At 38.7% G+C, this 18,139-nt stretch overlaps 1 protein-coding gene and 1 long non-coding RNA gene across 4 annotated transcripts; both read right to left on the reverse strand.

Moving 5' to 3' along the window:
- Positions 1-1,712: 1,712 nt before the first annotated feature.
- Positions 1,713-2,616, reverse strand: LOC130745563 (uncharacterized). The gene is made up of 3 exons (XR_009021813.1): positions 2,500-2,616; positions 2,061-2,136; positions 1,713-1,927 (listed from the first exon to the last, which is right to left on the reverse strand). It is a non-coding gene; the product is annotated as an uncharacterized LOC130745563 (long non-coding RNA).
- Positions 2,617-3,273: 657 nt separating this feature from the next.
- LOC130745562 (serine/threonine-protein kinase D6PKL1-like) lies at positions 3,274-8,166 on the reverse strand. 3 transcript variants are annotated; one of them, XM_057597879.1, is made up of 4 exons: positions 7,866-8,166; positions 7,325-7,479; positions 5,038-6,905; positions 3,274-4,334 (listed from the first exon to the last, which is right to left on the reverse strand). In XM_057597879.1, exons 3-4 carry the CDS (start codon positions 6,693-6,695, stop codon positions 3,518-3,520), a joined length of 2,475 nt encoding a protein of 824 aa, XP_057453862.1. In that variant the 5' UTR covers positions 6,696-6,905; positions 7,325-7,479; positions 7,866-8,166; the 3' UTR covers positions 3,274-3,517. The 3 variants fall into 3 exon arrangements, with proteins under 3 accessions (XP_057453862.1, XP_057453861.1, XP_057453863.1); XM_057597878.1 differs by lacking the exon at positions 7,325-7,479; XM_057597880.1 differs by lacking the exons at positions 7,325-7,479; positions 7,866-8,166 and adding an exon at positions 7,129-7,280.
- Between the last annotated feature and the right edge of the window lie 9,973 nt (positions 8,167-18,139).

Genomic DNA, 18,139 nt, shown 5'->3' on the forward strand with positions numbered 1-18,139 from the left:
TGGAGAATTCAGAGATGCAAAAGTGCAAATGAATCCCCCTCCCCTCTTTTTTATAGAAGATGAGGAGGGAGACGTGACGTTTCGACAGCCCTAGTTTCCCTAATCATGACGCTTGGGGAAACCAAGGGGCATCGTCCAATCAGACCCTGCCACGTCAGAAAGGAGGCAGTGACGGCGAAGCGACACACGCCTCCAAAGGCACGTGGGAGAGGACTCGCGAAGCAACGCGACCCACCCGGAAACGACACGTACCATCCCAAGAGTCAGGTACATTAAATGCAGTGGGCCCAAAGCCTCACGCCGTTCCATTCTCCCGCGTCTTTTTGACTTCTCAGATTCAAACCATGCAACAACCCACTCGGTACTAAACCCGGTCGTCCTAACACCAAGCCCTACCCGGTCGGTTGAATCTGTATATACAACCTAAGGGGGGCACGCGTTGACCACCGATCTCTGCATTTAATGCCCCTCTCATTTCCCAAGAGAAACGCATGGGAAAACGCTAAGGGGCGTTACCACCCATGAACGTTTCGTTTATAAATGGTAACCACCCCCCTTGCAGGCTTCACATCCACCCCAAGACAAAATGACCTCCCCGGAGGCTTACCTGAAGGCACTCAGGGCCGAGGCTCTAGATTGCAACCTATACTACTCCTACCAAACGCAGGTCACCGCCCCCGGTAGGATCAGATCCCTGGTCAGCGGACTCCTGACAGAGGATCTTGACCCCCAACTGAAGGCGGGTTTGCTAACCTTCTTGGAGCTGACGGAGGAGATGTGGGAATTACACCGACGCCGCCTGGAGGTTAACATGCTAATTTGGGGCCTCGAGGTTTCCGCCACAGAACACAAGGGCGAAGAGACGGGAACGATGGGCGAAATCGAAGCCGAGCTGACCTCCCTTCTGGCCACAAGAGAGGGTCTCGACAGAGACCTAGGGGCCGTTCACCTCCGCTACAACGCCATGCGAGTAACACCCCCTTTCTAGGGGTACTAAATGTAATGGCCAAACGGCCCCCTCCATTAATGAATAAAATTTTAAATGTTTGACCTCTATGTAACGACCCCGAGAACCTCCATGACACCACCAGCCCAGGACACCATTAGCCCACGCTCCGCTGGAACAGCCGACCAGGGCTAGGGGGCTACTGATCCGGGAACCCTGGCCGAGGATGGACAGGGGACCTAGGACAGGGCTGGCCCCACTGAAAGTCCCAGATAAGGGGCCGTTTGGGGGAGACCAAGAGCCCCCTACTCCTGAGCCCCACCACCAAGGGTGAGGACAAGGAACCCGGGGCCCACTACATAGGGGTTGACCTAGGCCAACTACCCTAGGGGTAGGTTGGCTGGTGCAGATCCGTAGGGGCCCCCAAACCGTTGGATCACTGTTCCTCTGCAGGGGATCCAACGGTGATCCATGCCCCCAGGTACGAGCCATGCATGACGTTGCATGGCTCCAACCCTAATCCTGCCTCTCCTATATAAAGGGAACACTTCTTCTATCCAAAGGTAACGTATTCTCTCCAAACTCACCATTCTTACAACTTCCCTCACTGACTTTAGCATCGGAGTGTCTTGCAGGAGCCCCTCCCGGAACCTTGCCTTCTTGGAGTCCTTCAACGCGTCCAGATCCCCTCTCTCCTACCTCTTGTCAACGGGTAGCTTGATCTCTCCTAGATCATAGTTCTTATTAAATTTCTCATGAATTGCAAATTCCAATCAATGAAAAGTGCACTGAAAACAAATATTTAGAAAGTATGATACCAGACAATTCTATAACGACATTACTTATATTTACTTAGCATTCCATCACACGCATCTGCATGTTTGTCTCTTATCCTAGCTGATGGTCCTGCCACTCTTGTTGCATTTCATTCCATGCAAGTGAATATTGCTGAATTGATATGAGAAAAAACTCAGATAGAATCTACATGTACAAATCAGAGGAATATTATTGATACTGTTATACAAATTATATACATATCGAGTTCCTCAATGGTGGTTGGTGGAATTTATATCAAGTAAAGGATTATTTTGATTGGACTATGCAGCTTACTTACATAGACATGTCTTCTTCCTCTGAAATTACTAATCAGAATGGCAGTGAAATGAACAACACTCACATGAGTTCTTGGCCTGTCTCCAAAAACAGTATTGTGTGGACAAAACAAGTGATTTAACATTTGCATGACAACTAAGCACAGATAAACGAACAATGGAGGTAACAACCCAAAAGAATAATCGCTTGTTTCATTCTTATATCTGTGAAGCTCCATCATTCATTTTGATGGATATGACAAGTTAGAGAGAATCATGTATATAAATAGTAGGTGTTCAGTTTGACAACAATTGCTTGGCTAACATGAAAGTGTCAAATCAATTACCTATTTTTATTGGTGATTAATTTGGGATCTCCATGACTCCATGCACATCATGGCAAATAATGTTCTGGTTTTTTCTACACACTGAACCAACCCAAAATAACATATAATTTATTACCTTCTATGCACCTTTGCTTGCTGTCCACCATAGCGAGTAACTATCAGAGACTTCAGCATCATCGAACACATCAACTAAACCTGCATGATCATCAGCATTCACATTAGTCTAAATTGAAATTTGCAGCAACTAACCTTTTTCATGCTTATTAACTGGCAATGTACCTTCAAATTTGTATGTTTTAAATGCCACCAACTCCAATATGCCCTCTAAAGCAAGAAAACATTAACAACTCCAGACAAGAAGAATAAGACAACCAGCTCTGTCCAGTTCATGATGAAATAGCACCCAGGCTACAAAGAACTGAATAAAAATCACAACAAAAGTAAACCAGCTCTACCTCTGTTATGATTATTCACAGAAAGACTAGATGGCTGATTTTACCTAGAAATGGAAGTTATCTCATGGAACTGCATAATTGTAAATGCCTAAAACAAAAGTAAATTAAGTTTTCTTTTATTAAAATAAAATTTGGCATATTTACTGTAAATAAATAGCAGTAAAAGGTATGCAAGTTGCAATTGCATAGAGATTAGAGAGTATCATAACAAGGACAAAACTTACACACAGAACTATAGCTACTATTTGTGTTGTTGCCCAATGAAAAATTTATTCTCCCACTTTCTTAATATTTATTAATATGATAACTCCCCTCAACTTCCCATTTTTCAAGCCATGTAAAAACGCCATATATGAAATTGCATCTAAGTTTTGTCCCCTTATAACAAACTACAAAATAAAAAAGGTGTGGCGAAGTCTCAAAATCCCAGAGGGAAAAAAGGAAAAGAAATATCCATTGATTTGCAACTTTTAATTCAGTATAAACATATATATATCTATCTACCTGTCACGATGTTTGAATTACATTTATGCTACATAAGCTATATTATTTAAGTGTTACAAGGATGAGAACAGGTTGTGAAACCAAGTGAACTTCAATTCAGTTCCTTACCCCACAGGCCCACACAAGAAAGAAGAAAGAAAACAAGGTTGAAAAGGGCAGGGAAGACAGGACTATCTAAAACAGCTCAAACTCTTGACCATCTTCAGTAGCTATAGGAGGAGCACTAGTTCCAAAATCATGAAACTTGGGAAGCTCCGGAGGTGCCGCACACCGTATTAGAGCCCAGTTGAGGCCTTCAAAGAAGGGATGCTGTTTTATTTCAGCAGCACCTTTTACAGAACCTAACCGATTTTCAGGATCCTTTATCAATAATCCTCTGATCAAATCTCTTGCATGAAAACTGACTATAGGAGCACTTGGGAACTTAAGGCTCTGTGATACAACATTGGCTAATGTATCCTCATTTGCCAGGCCCTTGAAGGGAGTCTTACCATATAAAAGCTCAAACAAAAATATACCAAAAGTCCACCAATCTACAGCATTTCCATGACCCTCACCTTTGATAATCTCTGGAGCAAGATACTCATAGGTTCCAACAAAGGAGTTAGACCGTGCACCGGTAGGCTCCACCACAAGCTGTGGCAGCGGACCGACCTGAGCACCTATGTCAGCCTTCATCTTTCGAGATTTTGCTCCGGTAGATAATAGAATAGGAGTAAAGCAGGAAACCTGCCAATCTGGTTGGAGACAGAAAGGGTGTATGCAGCTAGCCTCGGAACAGGGACTGGACGTCTTCTTTGTTGCATCTGTGTCAAGTGAAGATGACTTGACTAACATTGGTTTGACAGAACATCTGAGTGACAAGTCAAAATCTGTCAGCATAATGTGGCCATCTTCGCGTACTAGGATATTTTCTGGCTTTAAATCTCGATACACAACTCCCAGCATGTGCAAATACTCAAGGGCAAGAAGAACTTCAGCAACATAAAACCTGCAAATGCAATAGCATGAATATAGTCAAGCAAATGTCTTAAAAGTTACCCACTTGCCAAATTTTGCATCAGGCTAGAAATCATTTCTTGTAAGGTGGAAAGAACATGGTACCAGGTGGAAAGAGCATGTATAAGATGCTGAAAATATTTACACTTGAATAAGCATGGTACCAGGTGGAAAGAGCATGTATAACATGTTGAAAATATTTACATAAAATATATCTAGTATACTTCATCTGCATCTTGCTGAGTTGCAGGCTAACAAAGACAATCTCGAAAATTTCTAACTGATTCATTTCTGTTGGGGATTCCTACAATTTTCCATCCCTTTTAACACTAAGCCACCCAACCAATTTGTGCGTGTGTGCGCCGTGTTCTTTTTAAAAATTTCATCAATCAAAATCCCTATTCTATTCTCCAGAGTTTAAACTCAGGTTATCTATTGCACATCATCAAACATAAAGTGGTAGCTGAAATTTTAAATGTACGGTACGAGCCACAAATTAACAAAATTCCCATTGGAATTATTGAACACAGTTTTCATCTTAAGAAATAACTTAAAAAGATAATATTAATTTAACCAGGGAGGATTGAATTTCAAAATAGAAATAAAATGTCCAAGCAAAGGTTTAGTTTCAAAACAGGAAAATAGATGCCATTGAGTGACGAAGAAGAAAAATCTGAAAAGTCTATAACTCCTACCTAGCTGCTTGTTCCGAGAAACTCTTATATGGTTGCCTCTGTCGCAGCACATGCAGATCCCCGCCTGGACAATACTCCATAACCAAGCAAGAGAGCTTATCTGTTGTGATGTGCGAATAAAGTGTAGGAAGGAATGGATGATCCAGTATTTGAAGGATCTCTCTTTCAGTTTGGACCCTGAACATTTTGTTACGGCTTGCCAAAAATTCGTTGTCCATCACTTTCAGTGCAAAAAGGCAGCTTGTACCAATTAGTTCTGCAAGATAAACATTTCCAATGTCCCCACTACCAAGCCTCCTTAACAGCTTGAAGTGCCTTAAATGTAAATTACCATGCTTCCGTTGAACAGCACGAACAGCTTCCCATCTCAAGTGTTTTGACATGTGAGGTCTATGTCCACCGCGACTGGAACCACTTAGATTGCTCTCCTCACTGACGCTTGTGCTACTGCTATACTCACCAATACTACTTTTTGAGCTTTGAGAGAACTCACCCTTTTCCTTTGATCTTGATTTCTCATCAACTTTCATCACTATAAACTTAGTTCTTTTACTGCAATTCGAACTCATATCAGGTTTGTTTGAATCCGTACTAACATTAATCGAGTTAACTTCGATGCTGTGATTTGAACTGCTGGGAGACGGTTTATCGTTTTCTCTCATTTCATGCTTCAGATCAGAATTGCCAATCCCCTTGTCCATATTAGTGGTACTATAACCCAAATCATTTCTCATAGATGAAGTAGAGCAGCTTGAGGCAGAACAAAGATCTTGCTTTACTTTTTTCTTGAAGAAGTTCATGTTATTGAATAATGGCCTTGCAAAACATGTAATACTGCCGGAGGGTTTGTCCACTCTATTACCAGTAATAGAGCTAGGTGGGCAAGACACTGAAGGTAATTTTGCTTCCTGGCCCTTATCAGACATTGAACAACTGATAGAAGCTTTACTGAAGGAAGCAGTATCTATTCTGACCTGTGGCACTTCCTGGGCTCCCGAAGTAACTGGTGACAAGTTTGCAAGTTTTGGTCCAATAGTTGGCTTTTCACCCTCAACCTCAGGTGGAAGAGGAACAATCTGATCTCGGGATGCAAACCTGGTTGTCATTTCGTTTGCATTTGTCGCATCAACAAAAGGAATAGAGTGATTAGCACTTGAACCTGGTAACGCTACACCGGGCAATTTATCAGAAGGTGAGGATATATCTGGCACTAGGGAGATTTGCACCAAGCTCCCTTTCCCCTCATCTACAACTGCTGTGTACAACTTTTTGATGGTGCCAGCCTCTGATACTCTTGAGGAACTGCATGGCTTTGAGAGCCTCTTCAACGCAGCCATTTCCGATGCCTGAGAGATGCACAACCCTCTAAGTGCCTGCTTCAAGCTTACAGTCTCCGAGATGCCAATTCCTGATGCCTGAGATGGACTTACTTTTATTGGCCTTTTAAGAGCACTCTTTTGTGATCTTGATGTATTAAAACCTCTAGATGAAGTTTTAATCTCAATAGCATGGAAAAGACGATTAATATCATCCTCAATTAAATACTTCTTTCCTGATCTGTGAGAACAGCTACTCTCTGGTTTATCATCCATATTGAACTCAGAAATTATCTCTTCCCTGGATTCCACTATCTCACATGTACTGGCAGAGGTATACATATTGGATAGATGTATTAGATGACTTCACACAAACACCAAAAAAAAAGGCAACCTAGATTTAGCTTAATTCTGAAGATGAGTCACAAACAGAGTTGCAGAGGTATGAAAAAACTGCAGAGTGCATCCTCCAGTTTATCTTCAGTCATAATTCTCAGCAGATTTGAATGGATGATTTGAATTCCTTCATGATTGCAACAGATGCATCCAAACCTGAAATTTCAGTGATAATATTTCAGAATGGTTAAGAAAAGAATTGTGGTCCAAATTAAACACTATTATGCATTACTATTTATATATTCTATCACTTCAACCTGAATATTCAGGAAACACTTGGAAGTTGGAATATACTGTATAATATAATAGACAAGAAAAAAGTAAAAAGATATAGGCTTTCAAACACCCAGTTGCCAGAAAAATTAAGGTGCATCTTCACCTCATCTAACAACTTCAAAAGCAATTCAATAAACTAAGGTGCTACTAAACTATAAATGTGACAGTTTATTTCCTCCCCCACCTCCACCTTTCTTTTCCTCTTCACTATTTTTTGCCATTACTCACCCTTATATCAGTTCCTTTCAGAATGTTTAACATGAGGCCAAACTCTTGGCCCACCTCTAACATTTACATACCTGAGGGAGGGAAACCACATAGCACATGTGTGGGCTCTTAGGATGTTATAGGAGATAAGGTGATCTCTACACAGATTTTTGTGTCTGATGAGAAAAGGAGATGGTTTCACCCCCACCCTCCCCCCATTTGGTAAATAGTGGTAGGCCAGGAAAAACTGATATCAGGGCAAAAAGAATCATTCAAAACTTACAACAACCCAAAACTCAGAACTAGAATTAGAGTTAAAATTGTCCAAAAGCAACCTTTGATTCAAAATGTGGTTCAATGGAAGAGTGAAATATAAAGTATAAACAAAAAGTAAGTAACTTTAGTAACCATTGATTAGACTAGAATTGATTGCAAAGTTGAAAATCAAAAGGGTAGCTAAAAATTGGTTCAGAGCTGAAAAATTAAATTGCTGAGTTATTGTCCATAGAAACAGTTGAAAAATCAAAGAAACACAATCCAGCAACCACCCCAGAACAAAAAGTGTAGCTGAAAATGAAGACAATTAATTGAGGAACAGAAAGTGATCAAGTTGGGGAGACAGAGAAACATTACCTGAAACAAAGTTCAAAATATGTAACAAATCATAGAGGGGAGATTCAGAAGCTTGTGGTTAGGGTTTGAAGTTGAACATTGATTCAAGTTTGAGAGAGAGAGAGAGAGGGAAAGGGAAAAGGAGGTGAGGGAATGAATGAGGGAAGAGAAAACAGGAAAAGGTTGAAATGGTAATCACGAGAAGGAACAGATGCAGAGAGAGAGAGAGAGAGAGCAGTGACACAGTGGAAGTATAGCTTAGCTATTACAATAACCGTAGCTTAGCTTCTGCCGCCTACATTTCTTTCTTTTCAATTTTCATTTCTCTGTGATGGATATGAGTGGTGGCGGTAAAACAAAGCATTTTGGATTTGTTTTTTAAATTAGTGTATCTCCACGAGATAATCTTGTTCGAGCCGAGTCGAAGGACTGTGTCACTTTGGTCCCTAAAGTTACAGGCGTCGGGCAATTTAGTCCCTATTCTAAGGAGATGTCGCCCGTAATCCCTGAATTTGGCAAATGTCGATCATGTTAGTCCCTACCTCCGCTCCCGTTAGTGAACGTTAATGGAGACCGATGATTTGACACGTTAAGTGCCCTAATGGACTTGCCATGTGGATTTAAATATTGGGAAAAACTTTAAAAACTTCAATTTAGTCCCTGACCCTAAATCAGAAAAGCTTCAATCTCTCCATCATCTTCTTCCTCCTCATCATCTTACCCGGAAAAAATAATTGAACATGATAAAAACTTTCCTTTTTCTTCATCATCTCATTCATGAACCAGATCATCAAAAAAAATTTAAAATCTTCATCTTATCATCTTCAACATCATATCATCCTCAAACCCAGAAAACTAAATCCCAAATCCAGATATTCAGATGCTTCTTCAAGCCCCAAATCTCAAATCATGGACTGATCTTCCTCCCATCTCATTATTTTCTCCTGAATTTCACCAAGCCTTTGATCAACAACACTAATGCCCTCTTCCTCTTCTCCCTCCTCCTCCTCCTCCTCGTCATCCTCGTCGATATCATCGTTCTTTCGCCCTTGCTTCCTCTCCTCCTTCTCGCTCGGCATGGTAATGGAGGACAACTGTGAGCCAAGATCTGTGCGCCAGAACTTTCTGGGCATCACTAGTAAGGTGCTTATTTGAACCTAATGCCTTGACAATACGCCTTGTTGCAGCAATCAAATTCTCCTCCCTTTCCAGCTCCGGGATCACATGCTCAGACTCCTCAAAAGCCATGGAGAAGAAGAACCAGACTTCAAAAAAGAACAATCACCAAAACCAATCCTTCACCTCCAAAATCAAGATCAAAACTTCCTACTCCAGAAAACCCAATCAATAAATCCCACACCTACCTAGAACCACAAATTACTAAAACAAGCTTAGCAGGACTCACCAACCAAATCCAAAAACAAAATTGCATATGGGTGAAAAGAGCAACCTTCTTATTCCTGCATAAACCCAATAAAAGCCAAAATCAGAACATAAGGAAAAAAATCACTTTTCTATCAAAGATGCAAAATAAAACCGATTAAAGAAAGATCAAACACAAATACAACAACCCAGATGAATTGTATGTCAGTTGCGAGTTGAATGAGACAAGAAATTTGAGGATTGGAAGAAGCAAAGTGGTGGTCAGATTTGGGGATTTTGGGTCTGGTTTAGGGTTCTTCTTCTCTTATAAGGATGAAAGAGACTAAATTGAAGTTTCAATGTTTCCCCCCAATGTTCCAATCCACGTGGCTAGGAGAGATGCACACTTAACGTGCCAAATCATCGTCTCCGTTGACGTTCACTAACGGGAGCAGCGGCATGGACCAATGTGATCGACGTTTGTCAACTTGAGGGAATACAAGTGATATTTCCTTAGAATAGGGACTAAATTGTCCGACGCCTGTAACTTTAGGGACCAAAGTGACCATTCACCCCATTGAAATTCGAGATCACATATTCCAACGCCCCATATTTAAAAGAGACTTTGGACCTCTGTTAAGTGAAAGCATTTTCAAACTGAAAATCAAACATACATTCACACGTGGGTTTTGAAAATGTGTGATCTCAAACTCTAATGCCCCAAATAGACCACCAAATTGAAAATCAAACACAGCCTTAAGATTTATTAGTATAGTGTATGATGTCGTGTGTTTAAGCATTAACACATGATGATATGATGATGTGTTGTGTTGTGTGAGTATATGTTAGGACCAGAAGACCAATAAATGGTTGATAACTAGTTCCTTAAGTATTTAATTTATATTTAATCTATGAATGTTTCTTATGTAAGAGAGTTTGTTGGAAAGTGTCTACTAACTTAATGTAATTTTAAAATTTAGAATTAGTTTCATGGGTATCATCAGCTATCTGAATAAAAAAATTAGTATTAAAGGGGTCCCCCGGCAGGTAGAACTGTAGAAGCATTAAATCCTGCAGTAATGTTAAGGATAATTATATCTTCACACCTCACCTCAATTTTGAGGTGTGAAGAGGTGGAAGAAGAGAGGAATAGGAAGAAAAAAGAGAGAAAGTAAAGATGTGATATGTGATTTGATTGATAAAGAAGAGATAAATAAATAGAATGGAGGTGGAAAAGAAGTGAAGATGTGTGTATATATCATAACTCGTAATGTTAATCATGGTTTAGCAAAAGTGATGATTTTTAATAGCTTTTGATAAAATGAAGTTCATCTTTGACTTAAGAAAAAACAAAGCCTGACACAACACAGTCTAGGTCTTCTAGGGGTGCTGGTAAAGATTTTACCCTTACTCATATGTGGATAGGGTTTTATTGGGAGAAATAAAGCTCACATGTGTACAAAAAATTGTAAAAACAAAAATCCAAATACAACATTATAATTTGAGTTTTACTTGCATACAAATGAACCAATAGTGAATTAATGACAAGCACAAATTGAACAGAGTATTTTATACTTGATGTGTCATTGTTTTATTCGGTACATCAGAAAATAATGATGTGTCATTGTTTACTTAGTAGTGTTTGTTTTTTTTTTCTAAAGAAAATGGTAAAATGAAAAAAAAATCATATCCAAACTATCAAGGAGAGTGCAAGCATACTATAGAGATTAGTAGAGGTGTTAGATGATTTTGCCGAGAAGGATTGTCAACCAACGATATGACTAATGGTAACAACACAAGGGGGGTATGAGAGGTAACAACAGTAGTGGACACTGAGGCTATAAATTTTTGACTTATAAGAATATGAGAGTTAAACTTAGAACGTACAACTAATGATAACAACACGTCTTGAGTACTTAGGAGTATATTTTAGTAATGTAGCTTATGCTAAGTTTTGTTTTTTCGAATATTGAATGCAGGGGGAAACGACCTTAGTTAGCGACAAGCTGATGTGAAGAAAAAGCATGATTGTACGATTTGCTGGGAAGGCAAGAATCTATTTTGAACTTGTTGGTTCAGTGCTTGCTTGCCCAGACATTTTGGTCTCTATGGTCCTTTACTCTTGATCTATAGCTTTTTCCTCCAATTCCGTGGGATGGTGGTAGACCTATTCTATTTCTTGTCTCCTAGTTTCATAATTATCAGAATCTGTGGCAATTGCTGTTATGAGAATTATCAAGAATAAAAAGGTTCATAAAACTCAATATCGTTAGAATTTACGGTCAAGTGAATACGGCTTAATAGTGAAATAAATTTTACAATCTGATGAAATGTTGTATGATTCCTGAGCAATAAACTATCATTCACACTAGTGATTCAACACTATTTTATCAAAATTTAAATGGATCTCTATCCCAAATGCAGTGATCATATTCAATGAATTAAGTAGAGATCATAATAACAGGCTCGTATGTTGCACTAAATTTTGGAAGGTGTCACTCACGTGGAATTGGCATTCACAACAACTACCATATTCATGTATCCTGCTAAGAAAGTGTTGCAATTTAAGCCCTTGAAAGTTTTATTAATGAAAAAGGCATAGGACATGTGATGTAAAGGTTACAGCACACGAGAAATAAGCAAAATTTGTAGCCCTTGGTTGCCACTTGTTTACATTTAGAAAGCCTATAACTTGATGCCATGATGCCAAAACATGAAAAGGAAATGCTTTCACTTGTGTGTGTAATAATGATGCATTACAAGTAAATAAGACTAAAGATGGAGAAAGAAGAAAGAAACCAAACCACGAGAAGAATACAAAGAACCTTGTCTTCCTTTTTTTCTCTTCAAAAAAGGACAAAGAAAGAAAGAAAAGCCTACAAAGGAGGTTAACAAGTATAAGCCAAAACATGTCTTGCATCCCATCTCAATAAATTACATAGTATATATGTGTATGTTTGGAAATTTTTATATAATTGATTCTAGAGCTCAAAATTTACTATGGAGAAAATTTATTATAAACTGCTTCGGAATTTTAGGATTAAATCTTTTTAAAAAAATCCAAACATGCTATGAAGTTGTTATAATGGAGTAGCAAATGAGAGCAACATTTTTTACTATAAGGCACCTTACTTCTTCTATTAGTCCTTACCTATTTGGAGTGGACAAAGACGTCCCACTACTCTTCTTTCTTTCATTTCAAGACTCAGGCCAAGGACCAAGCAGACAAGACAGATCACCTCACTGTATTTAAAACAAAAGACACTCATAATTTTCTTTTTGAATATAACAGATTAATAGTACGTGATGATGGATTACATAATAAACATTTGAGTCGTCCTAGTTACTACTCATGTGTTTGTTTTGTTGTTGTTGTTTTGTAACTGATTCTGAGATCTATCAATATTTCTTTCAAATGGATCGATCACTTGATCCGTTTTCAGTTCTATTGATCAAATCAGCTGATCCAATCCAATTTTTTTAACTATGGCTATTCCACATAGAATTGACAACTTACAAAACACATTCAAAGGTTGAAACTCACTTGGTGGATTAGCTGAACGTGCGTTCAGGCTGTTGTAACAAGTTGCAATGGTGCTAGTAAAAAAATGTTTTTACTTCAAAAAAGAAGAAAATCTAAACAGCCCGGCCCCTTTCTATTATCTAAGGGCTCGTTTGGCACGCCGTATTAGGCATGATAGTATAAGCTTATACAATACATTATGAGTTTATCCATTGTTTGGTGATGACATTGTATTGTATAAGCTTATCCATCAAAGTCCCCTTATACGTTAAAATGACGTATTATTTAATCCATCATGTGAGTGATGGATAAGACATGATAAGGTTGTGACGTATAAGTCACCATCACTACCACCTCCATTGCTGCCAACTTACACCACCATTGGCACCACCACCGGGTGTTGCCGCCACCACCCGATCACCACCGCCGCCCAACCGTCACCACCACCACCGCCGCCCTACCGCCACCACCGACACCACAACCACCACCATATCGCCACCACCACCATAATCGCCGCCACCACTCTATTGCCGCCACCGACACCACAACCACCACCCTATCGCCACCACTATCACTATTGCCTCCACCCTCCACCGTTGCCGCCACGCTACTGCAGCCGCCACCGCCACCCTATCGTCGCCAACACCACAACCACCATCGCTGCCACCACCGCCGCCGCCACCACCGGTGTTGCCGCCACCACCACCGACACCACAACCACCACCCTATCGCCACCACCACCATAATGTCGCCACCACCGACACCACAACCGCCACCCTATCGCCACCACCACCACCATTGCCTCCACCCTCCACTGTCGTCGCCGCGCTACTGCAGCCGCCACCGCCTTATCACCACCACCACACTATCGTCGCCAACACCACAACCACCATCGCTGCCACCGCCGCCACCACCGCCCTACCGTCACCACCGACACCACCACCACCATAATCGTCGCCACCACCGACACCACAACCACCACCCTATCACCACCACCACCACCATTGCGTCCACCCTCCACCGTAGCCGCCACCGCCTTACCACCACCATCACCACCCTATCATCGCCACCACCACAACCACCATCGCTGCCACCACCACCACCACCACCAACTTATCTCCACTGTCACCACCACCGCCACCAACACCAATCTACCACCATTGCCACCACCACCACCAACCTACCACCACTTCCATCACCACCGCCACCACCGTTATAATCACCTCCATATTTGATTTTTATTATATCATTATTCAATATTTCACTAAACATAAAATTGCATTAATTTAAATGATATTGTAAATTATACAGAGTATGGCCAAACGCTGGATAGTATAAGAAAGTTATCAGGGCTTATACTATCAGGCCTAATACTATCAGGTCTTATACTATCAGGCCTTATACTATACGTCGCACCAAACGGGCCCTAATTTTTTTTATTAATTGCAAATTTCATACATGATAGAAAGATTAAATAATTATTTTGATAATTGAAAACAATGAGCACAACTCCTTAGTTTCTTGGTATAAAATAGTGTACATTTTTTTTTTGAATGACATTCACGCAAGGTGCTATTTCTAAAGAGAAGTTCCTCACGCAGGTAAATTAACAGTGCACCTTTTATTCAAATTTCACACCAGTCATCACTAACTATAGTGTCTGATGTGAGGGTAATTAATATGATGGTCTCGTTGAAATGGAAAGACCAGATTACTTTTATCATATTGTTTGATAGAAAGACATGAGGCTAATTAACATTTGGCTTGTTGATTTGATTGAAAAATAGATATAAATCACGTTAAATTCATGCTTTTATATGTTAACCCCACACAGCTATCAACAACAACTCAACAAGGTACCCCAAATAAAAACAAATGAAGTATAAGACTCAAAATAAAAGGTTAATGCCATTAATGAATGCAATAAAGTTATGCATAATATCAAATACAAGCACGAATAACAGAGAACAAGTCTAATTTCCACAGCTTTTCCTTGAACCGCATCATTGCCCTGAACTACACATATCTTCTGAGGACTTATGAGTTCAGGTAAAAGATCCATCAAAACCAAGCCATATTATGCCACAATTTCTGCTGGGAGCCTCCATTGCAAGTGTCTTATGGGATGAGGACTCAAATTGGAATGATATGTTTTTATGGTAAACTCAAAGTTGCATAGGTTGGAGGCAAGGAATGATAGGTCCAAGAAGCAAATGATGTTCATATATTGTTGTGAACCATTTAAGGACACCTTTGTAAAATCTCTTAATTTATGTACACACTTTCTTTTAGAATTTCTTGCATGAAACTCAAATTGAGGCAAGCAAGGGATTCCTGAAGTAGGATCGATAAATGTTCTTTGTTTGAGCTTATGATTCAAGTGTTATATAATAATGTTAATTATAAAGCGAGGTAGTCCCTTTTAGAAAAGAAAATAAGTACCAACAAGTGTAACACAACCGTTGATACTTGGACTCCTTAAGTATCTAGTCCAAATTTTGATTTGTGGGCGCGCATATGGAGAAACATTTGTTGGTAAGGTATAGTTTACAATTATTCATACTTATAAATCTTGAAAAGAAAAAGAGACTTAACTCTTTAACAAAGAATCATTAACAAATATTGACTTTGAAGCATTTTGAATCTACAAGTTAAGCTTCATTAAGAAATCTATCTTTATAATGGATCTGAAGTGCAGATTTGAACCTGATTTTCTTCAAGACTACATTGAAAGTAGCTAAAAGAAGGAAAGGTATAGCTTTGTTTTTTTTTTGTTCAACGTATAGCTTTGTAAAGGATTCAACTTTTGACACAAACATTTCCATTCAATCAAATGAAAGCCCAATAACATTTAGGAAAATTATTTTTAAACCCCGTACAACGTTTGACCAAAAAAAAAACCCGTACAACATTAAATCGACATATGCAAGTTATGACAGTGCATTTTCAAATGCATTCCAAGTTTTTAATTGCCAGAATGTATTTCCAAAAAACATATTTCAGGTTTTTATTTGCAATTTTTGACCGCCTGAAACCGTATAAGCCAATTGAATGTCGCTTCCCCATATGTCCAAATAGGTAACATTTACTATCTTCAACCAGACTAATTTATAATATATAAAATAACCAATTGCATAGGTTCTTCATACAAGCAAGTTATTATTACATGAAATCTAACAAGTTACCAATGTCCTTATGTCCCTGGCTATGCTTATAAACAACTAAAACAAGTCACCAAAGGCCAAAATTAGCCCAGCATTGAAACGGTAAAAGTCAAAGGCGTTTCTTGTACGTTTGGATGAATGCTTCTAAATTTAATTTCGGATTATTTTTAATTTTTAGAATTGATTTTGATTAGAAGTGAAGTTGAACTAAGGCAGTTAATATTTAAATGTTGAAATTGACCATTGATAAAACATTTTTTAATAGGTGTTTCCAATTCAAAGGAATTTTAGATAAAAAAGTTATAAGACACAATGATGCGCCCCTCGTCTTGATGATCACGAAAGGCTAATAGCACAAGCAACAAAATTAAACATGATTAACAAATGTTTAGCTCATGTAAAATCGTAAGAACCAACATAATTTAAGTAAATATGTTTTAATTACAAAAATGTCATATTTTTTCACTTCATTTCCGAATTTTTAATATTTGTATAGAAAACGGCGAAAACAATATGTTTTCATTATTTGAATACAAAAAATTGAAATTAGGAAATAAAATGAAAACAATGTAGCATTGTTATAATTAAAAGTAAAAACATGGAACTTTCTAACCAAAACAAACAGATCCTAAACAAGGGGGCTAGTTCACTCATGGTGTTTTCTGCACAGTTTTGGTACTTTATATGCAGTACTCTAAAGTTCTTCATTAACTTCAATAGCTTATTCATTTTTCACTTCATGATCCAGAGATCATCATCATCTACAAAATTTCTGAAGACTGCATTCAATTCGATTTAGCAGTTTCCTAAGATACACTGGATTTCAAGGCCGACAATCACAAAAAATACATGCTGCAACTTCAAGTACCCTTCTAAGGGCAGTAGCATGAAAATTCCAAACTACTCATCACTTACCAACAAGTTACAGTTAAGCAAGTTTCATTTGCCTTTAATGGAGTGTATAATGGATAGATCACCAGGAGTAACAATCTGTTTTCATGTTTTTTTTGCATAATTGTTTAAATGAAAGTTTAACTGTTTTATGTGGAAAGCTCAAGAGGAGAAAGTAGTCCAAAATGCTTACATTCTAGCAATCCAAGATAAAAGGGTTACGAATAGCATGGGAATATAAAGTAGGGATACAAAGGATTTTCTAATGACTATGTTTGCGCCAATGGTCAACTTTAAGCACTTATCTTTTTCCCCAAGGTGTACTACACATGCTAATGAACATATCCAAAAGACAATGTCATGTTGTATGCTTTTGGGAATGATAGTCTTAGTTGGAGAGTCTGAGAGAAGAAATGAATGGTAAGTTGGAGCTATGGAGACAGGTTTTGGCAGCATATGGTTTTCGCTTAATCATAAGCAAGGTAAAATATACGGAAGACAAGTTTATCTAGAGGCACATAAATCCTAGCTTAAATATGAAAACTGGAGAACAGGCCAAGCCACAAGTCTCAGAATTTAGTTACCTTGAGTCCATCATGCAAATAATGGAGAAATAAAAAGATATTGAAACCATAAGATCCAAGTAGTTTTCTATCTGGTGTGAAGCCAAGTGAGAAGTATTACATATATTATACATAGCATCTACAAAACCAGAGTCCAAATTCATATATGTTTTCTGAGTTTCATATTCTACCCACTGTCCAATTTCATACATAAGATTTTTCTTCGGACACCTGCTCAAGATTTCTATGAAATATAACCCCAATAATTCCTGGTCTGCAACCATCATTCAAAATTCACCTGAAAGCTACACTTCTGTTATACATTTAGTTACTTACAGATCTAGATACTTTCTTAAATTACACTTCTAATTTCTTTGTTCTCCAAACTCCATTAATTATATAGATATATACCTTAGAAGTTTATATTTTCGCAACATGTCTAAGCATAAAAAGGTAGTCTACAAAACATACTAAAGGATTTTGATGCCATAATTGCAGTGGATAAAAATTGAGAATATAGGTCATTTTTTAATTTTGGATTCAGACGGTTATGGATTGGATCAATATAACCGGATATTTTGAACAGGCCTAATAGAGTTAAAAAAACAATTACCTCCCCCCCCCCCAATCTCATTATGTGTGTGTATGATATAGTTAAAAAAGCTTACTCTTGGAGTAAACGGATCCCCACACACACACATATGGATGTATGTCTGTAAGAATAAGATAACTATATAAGCAGACTAATCATGAACCTCTAATATCTTCCCAAAATTCATATACAGATATATA

The sequence above is a fragment of the Lotus japonicus genome, chromosome 3 (genome assembly GCF_012489685.1).
Source record: "Lotus japonicus ecotype B-129 chromosome 3, LjGifu_v1.2".
Classification (NCBI taxonomy): Eukaryota; Viridiplantae; Streptophyta; class Magnoliopsida; order Fabales; family Fabaceae; genus Lotus; species Lotus japonicus.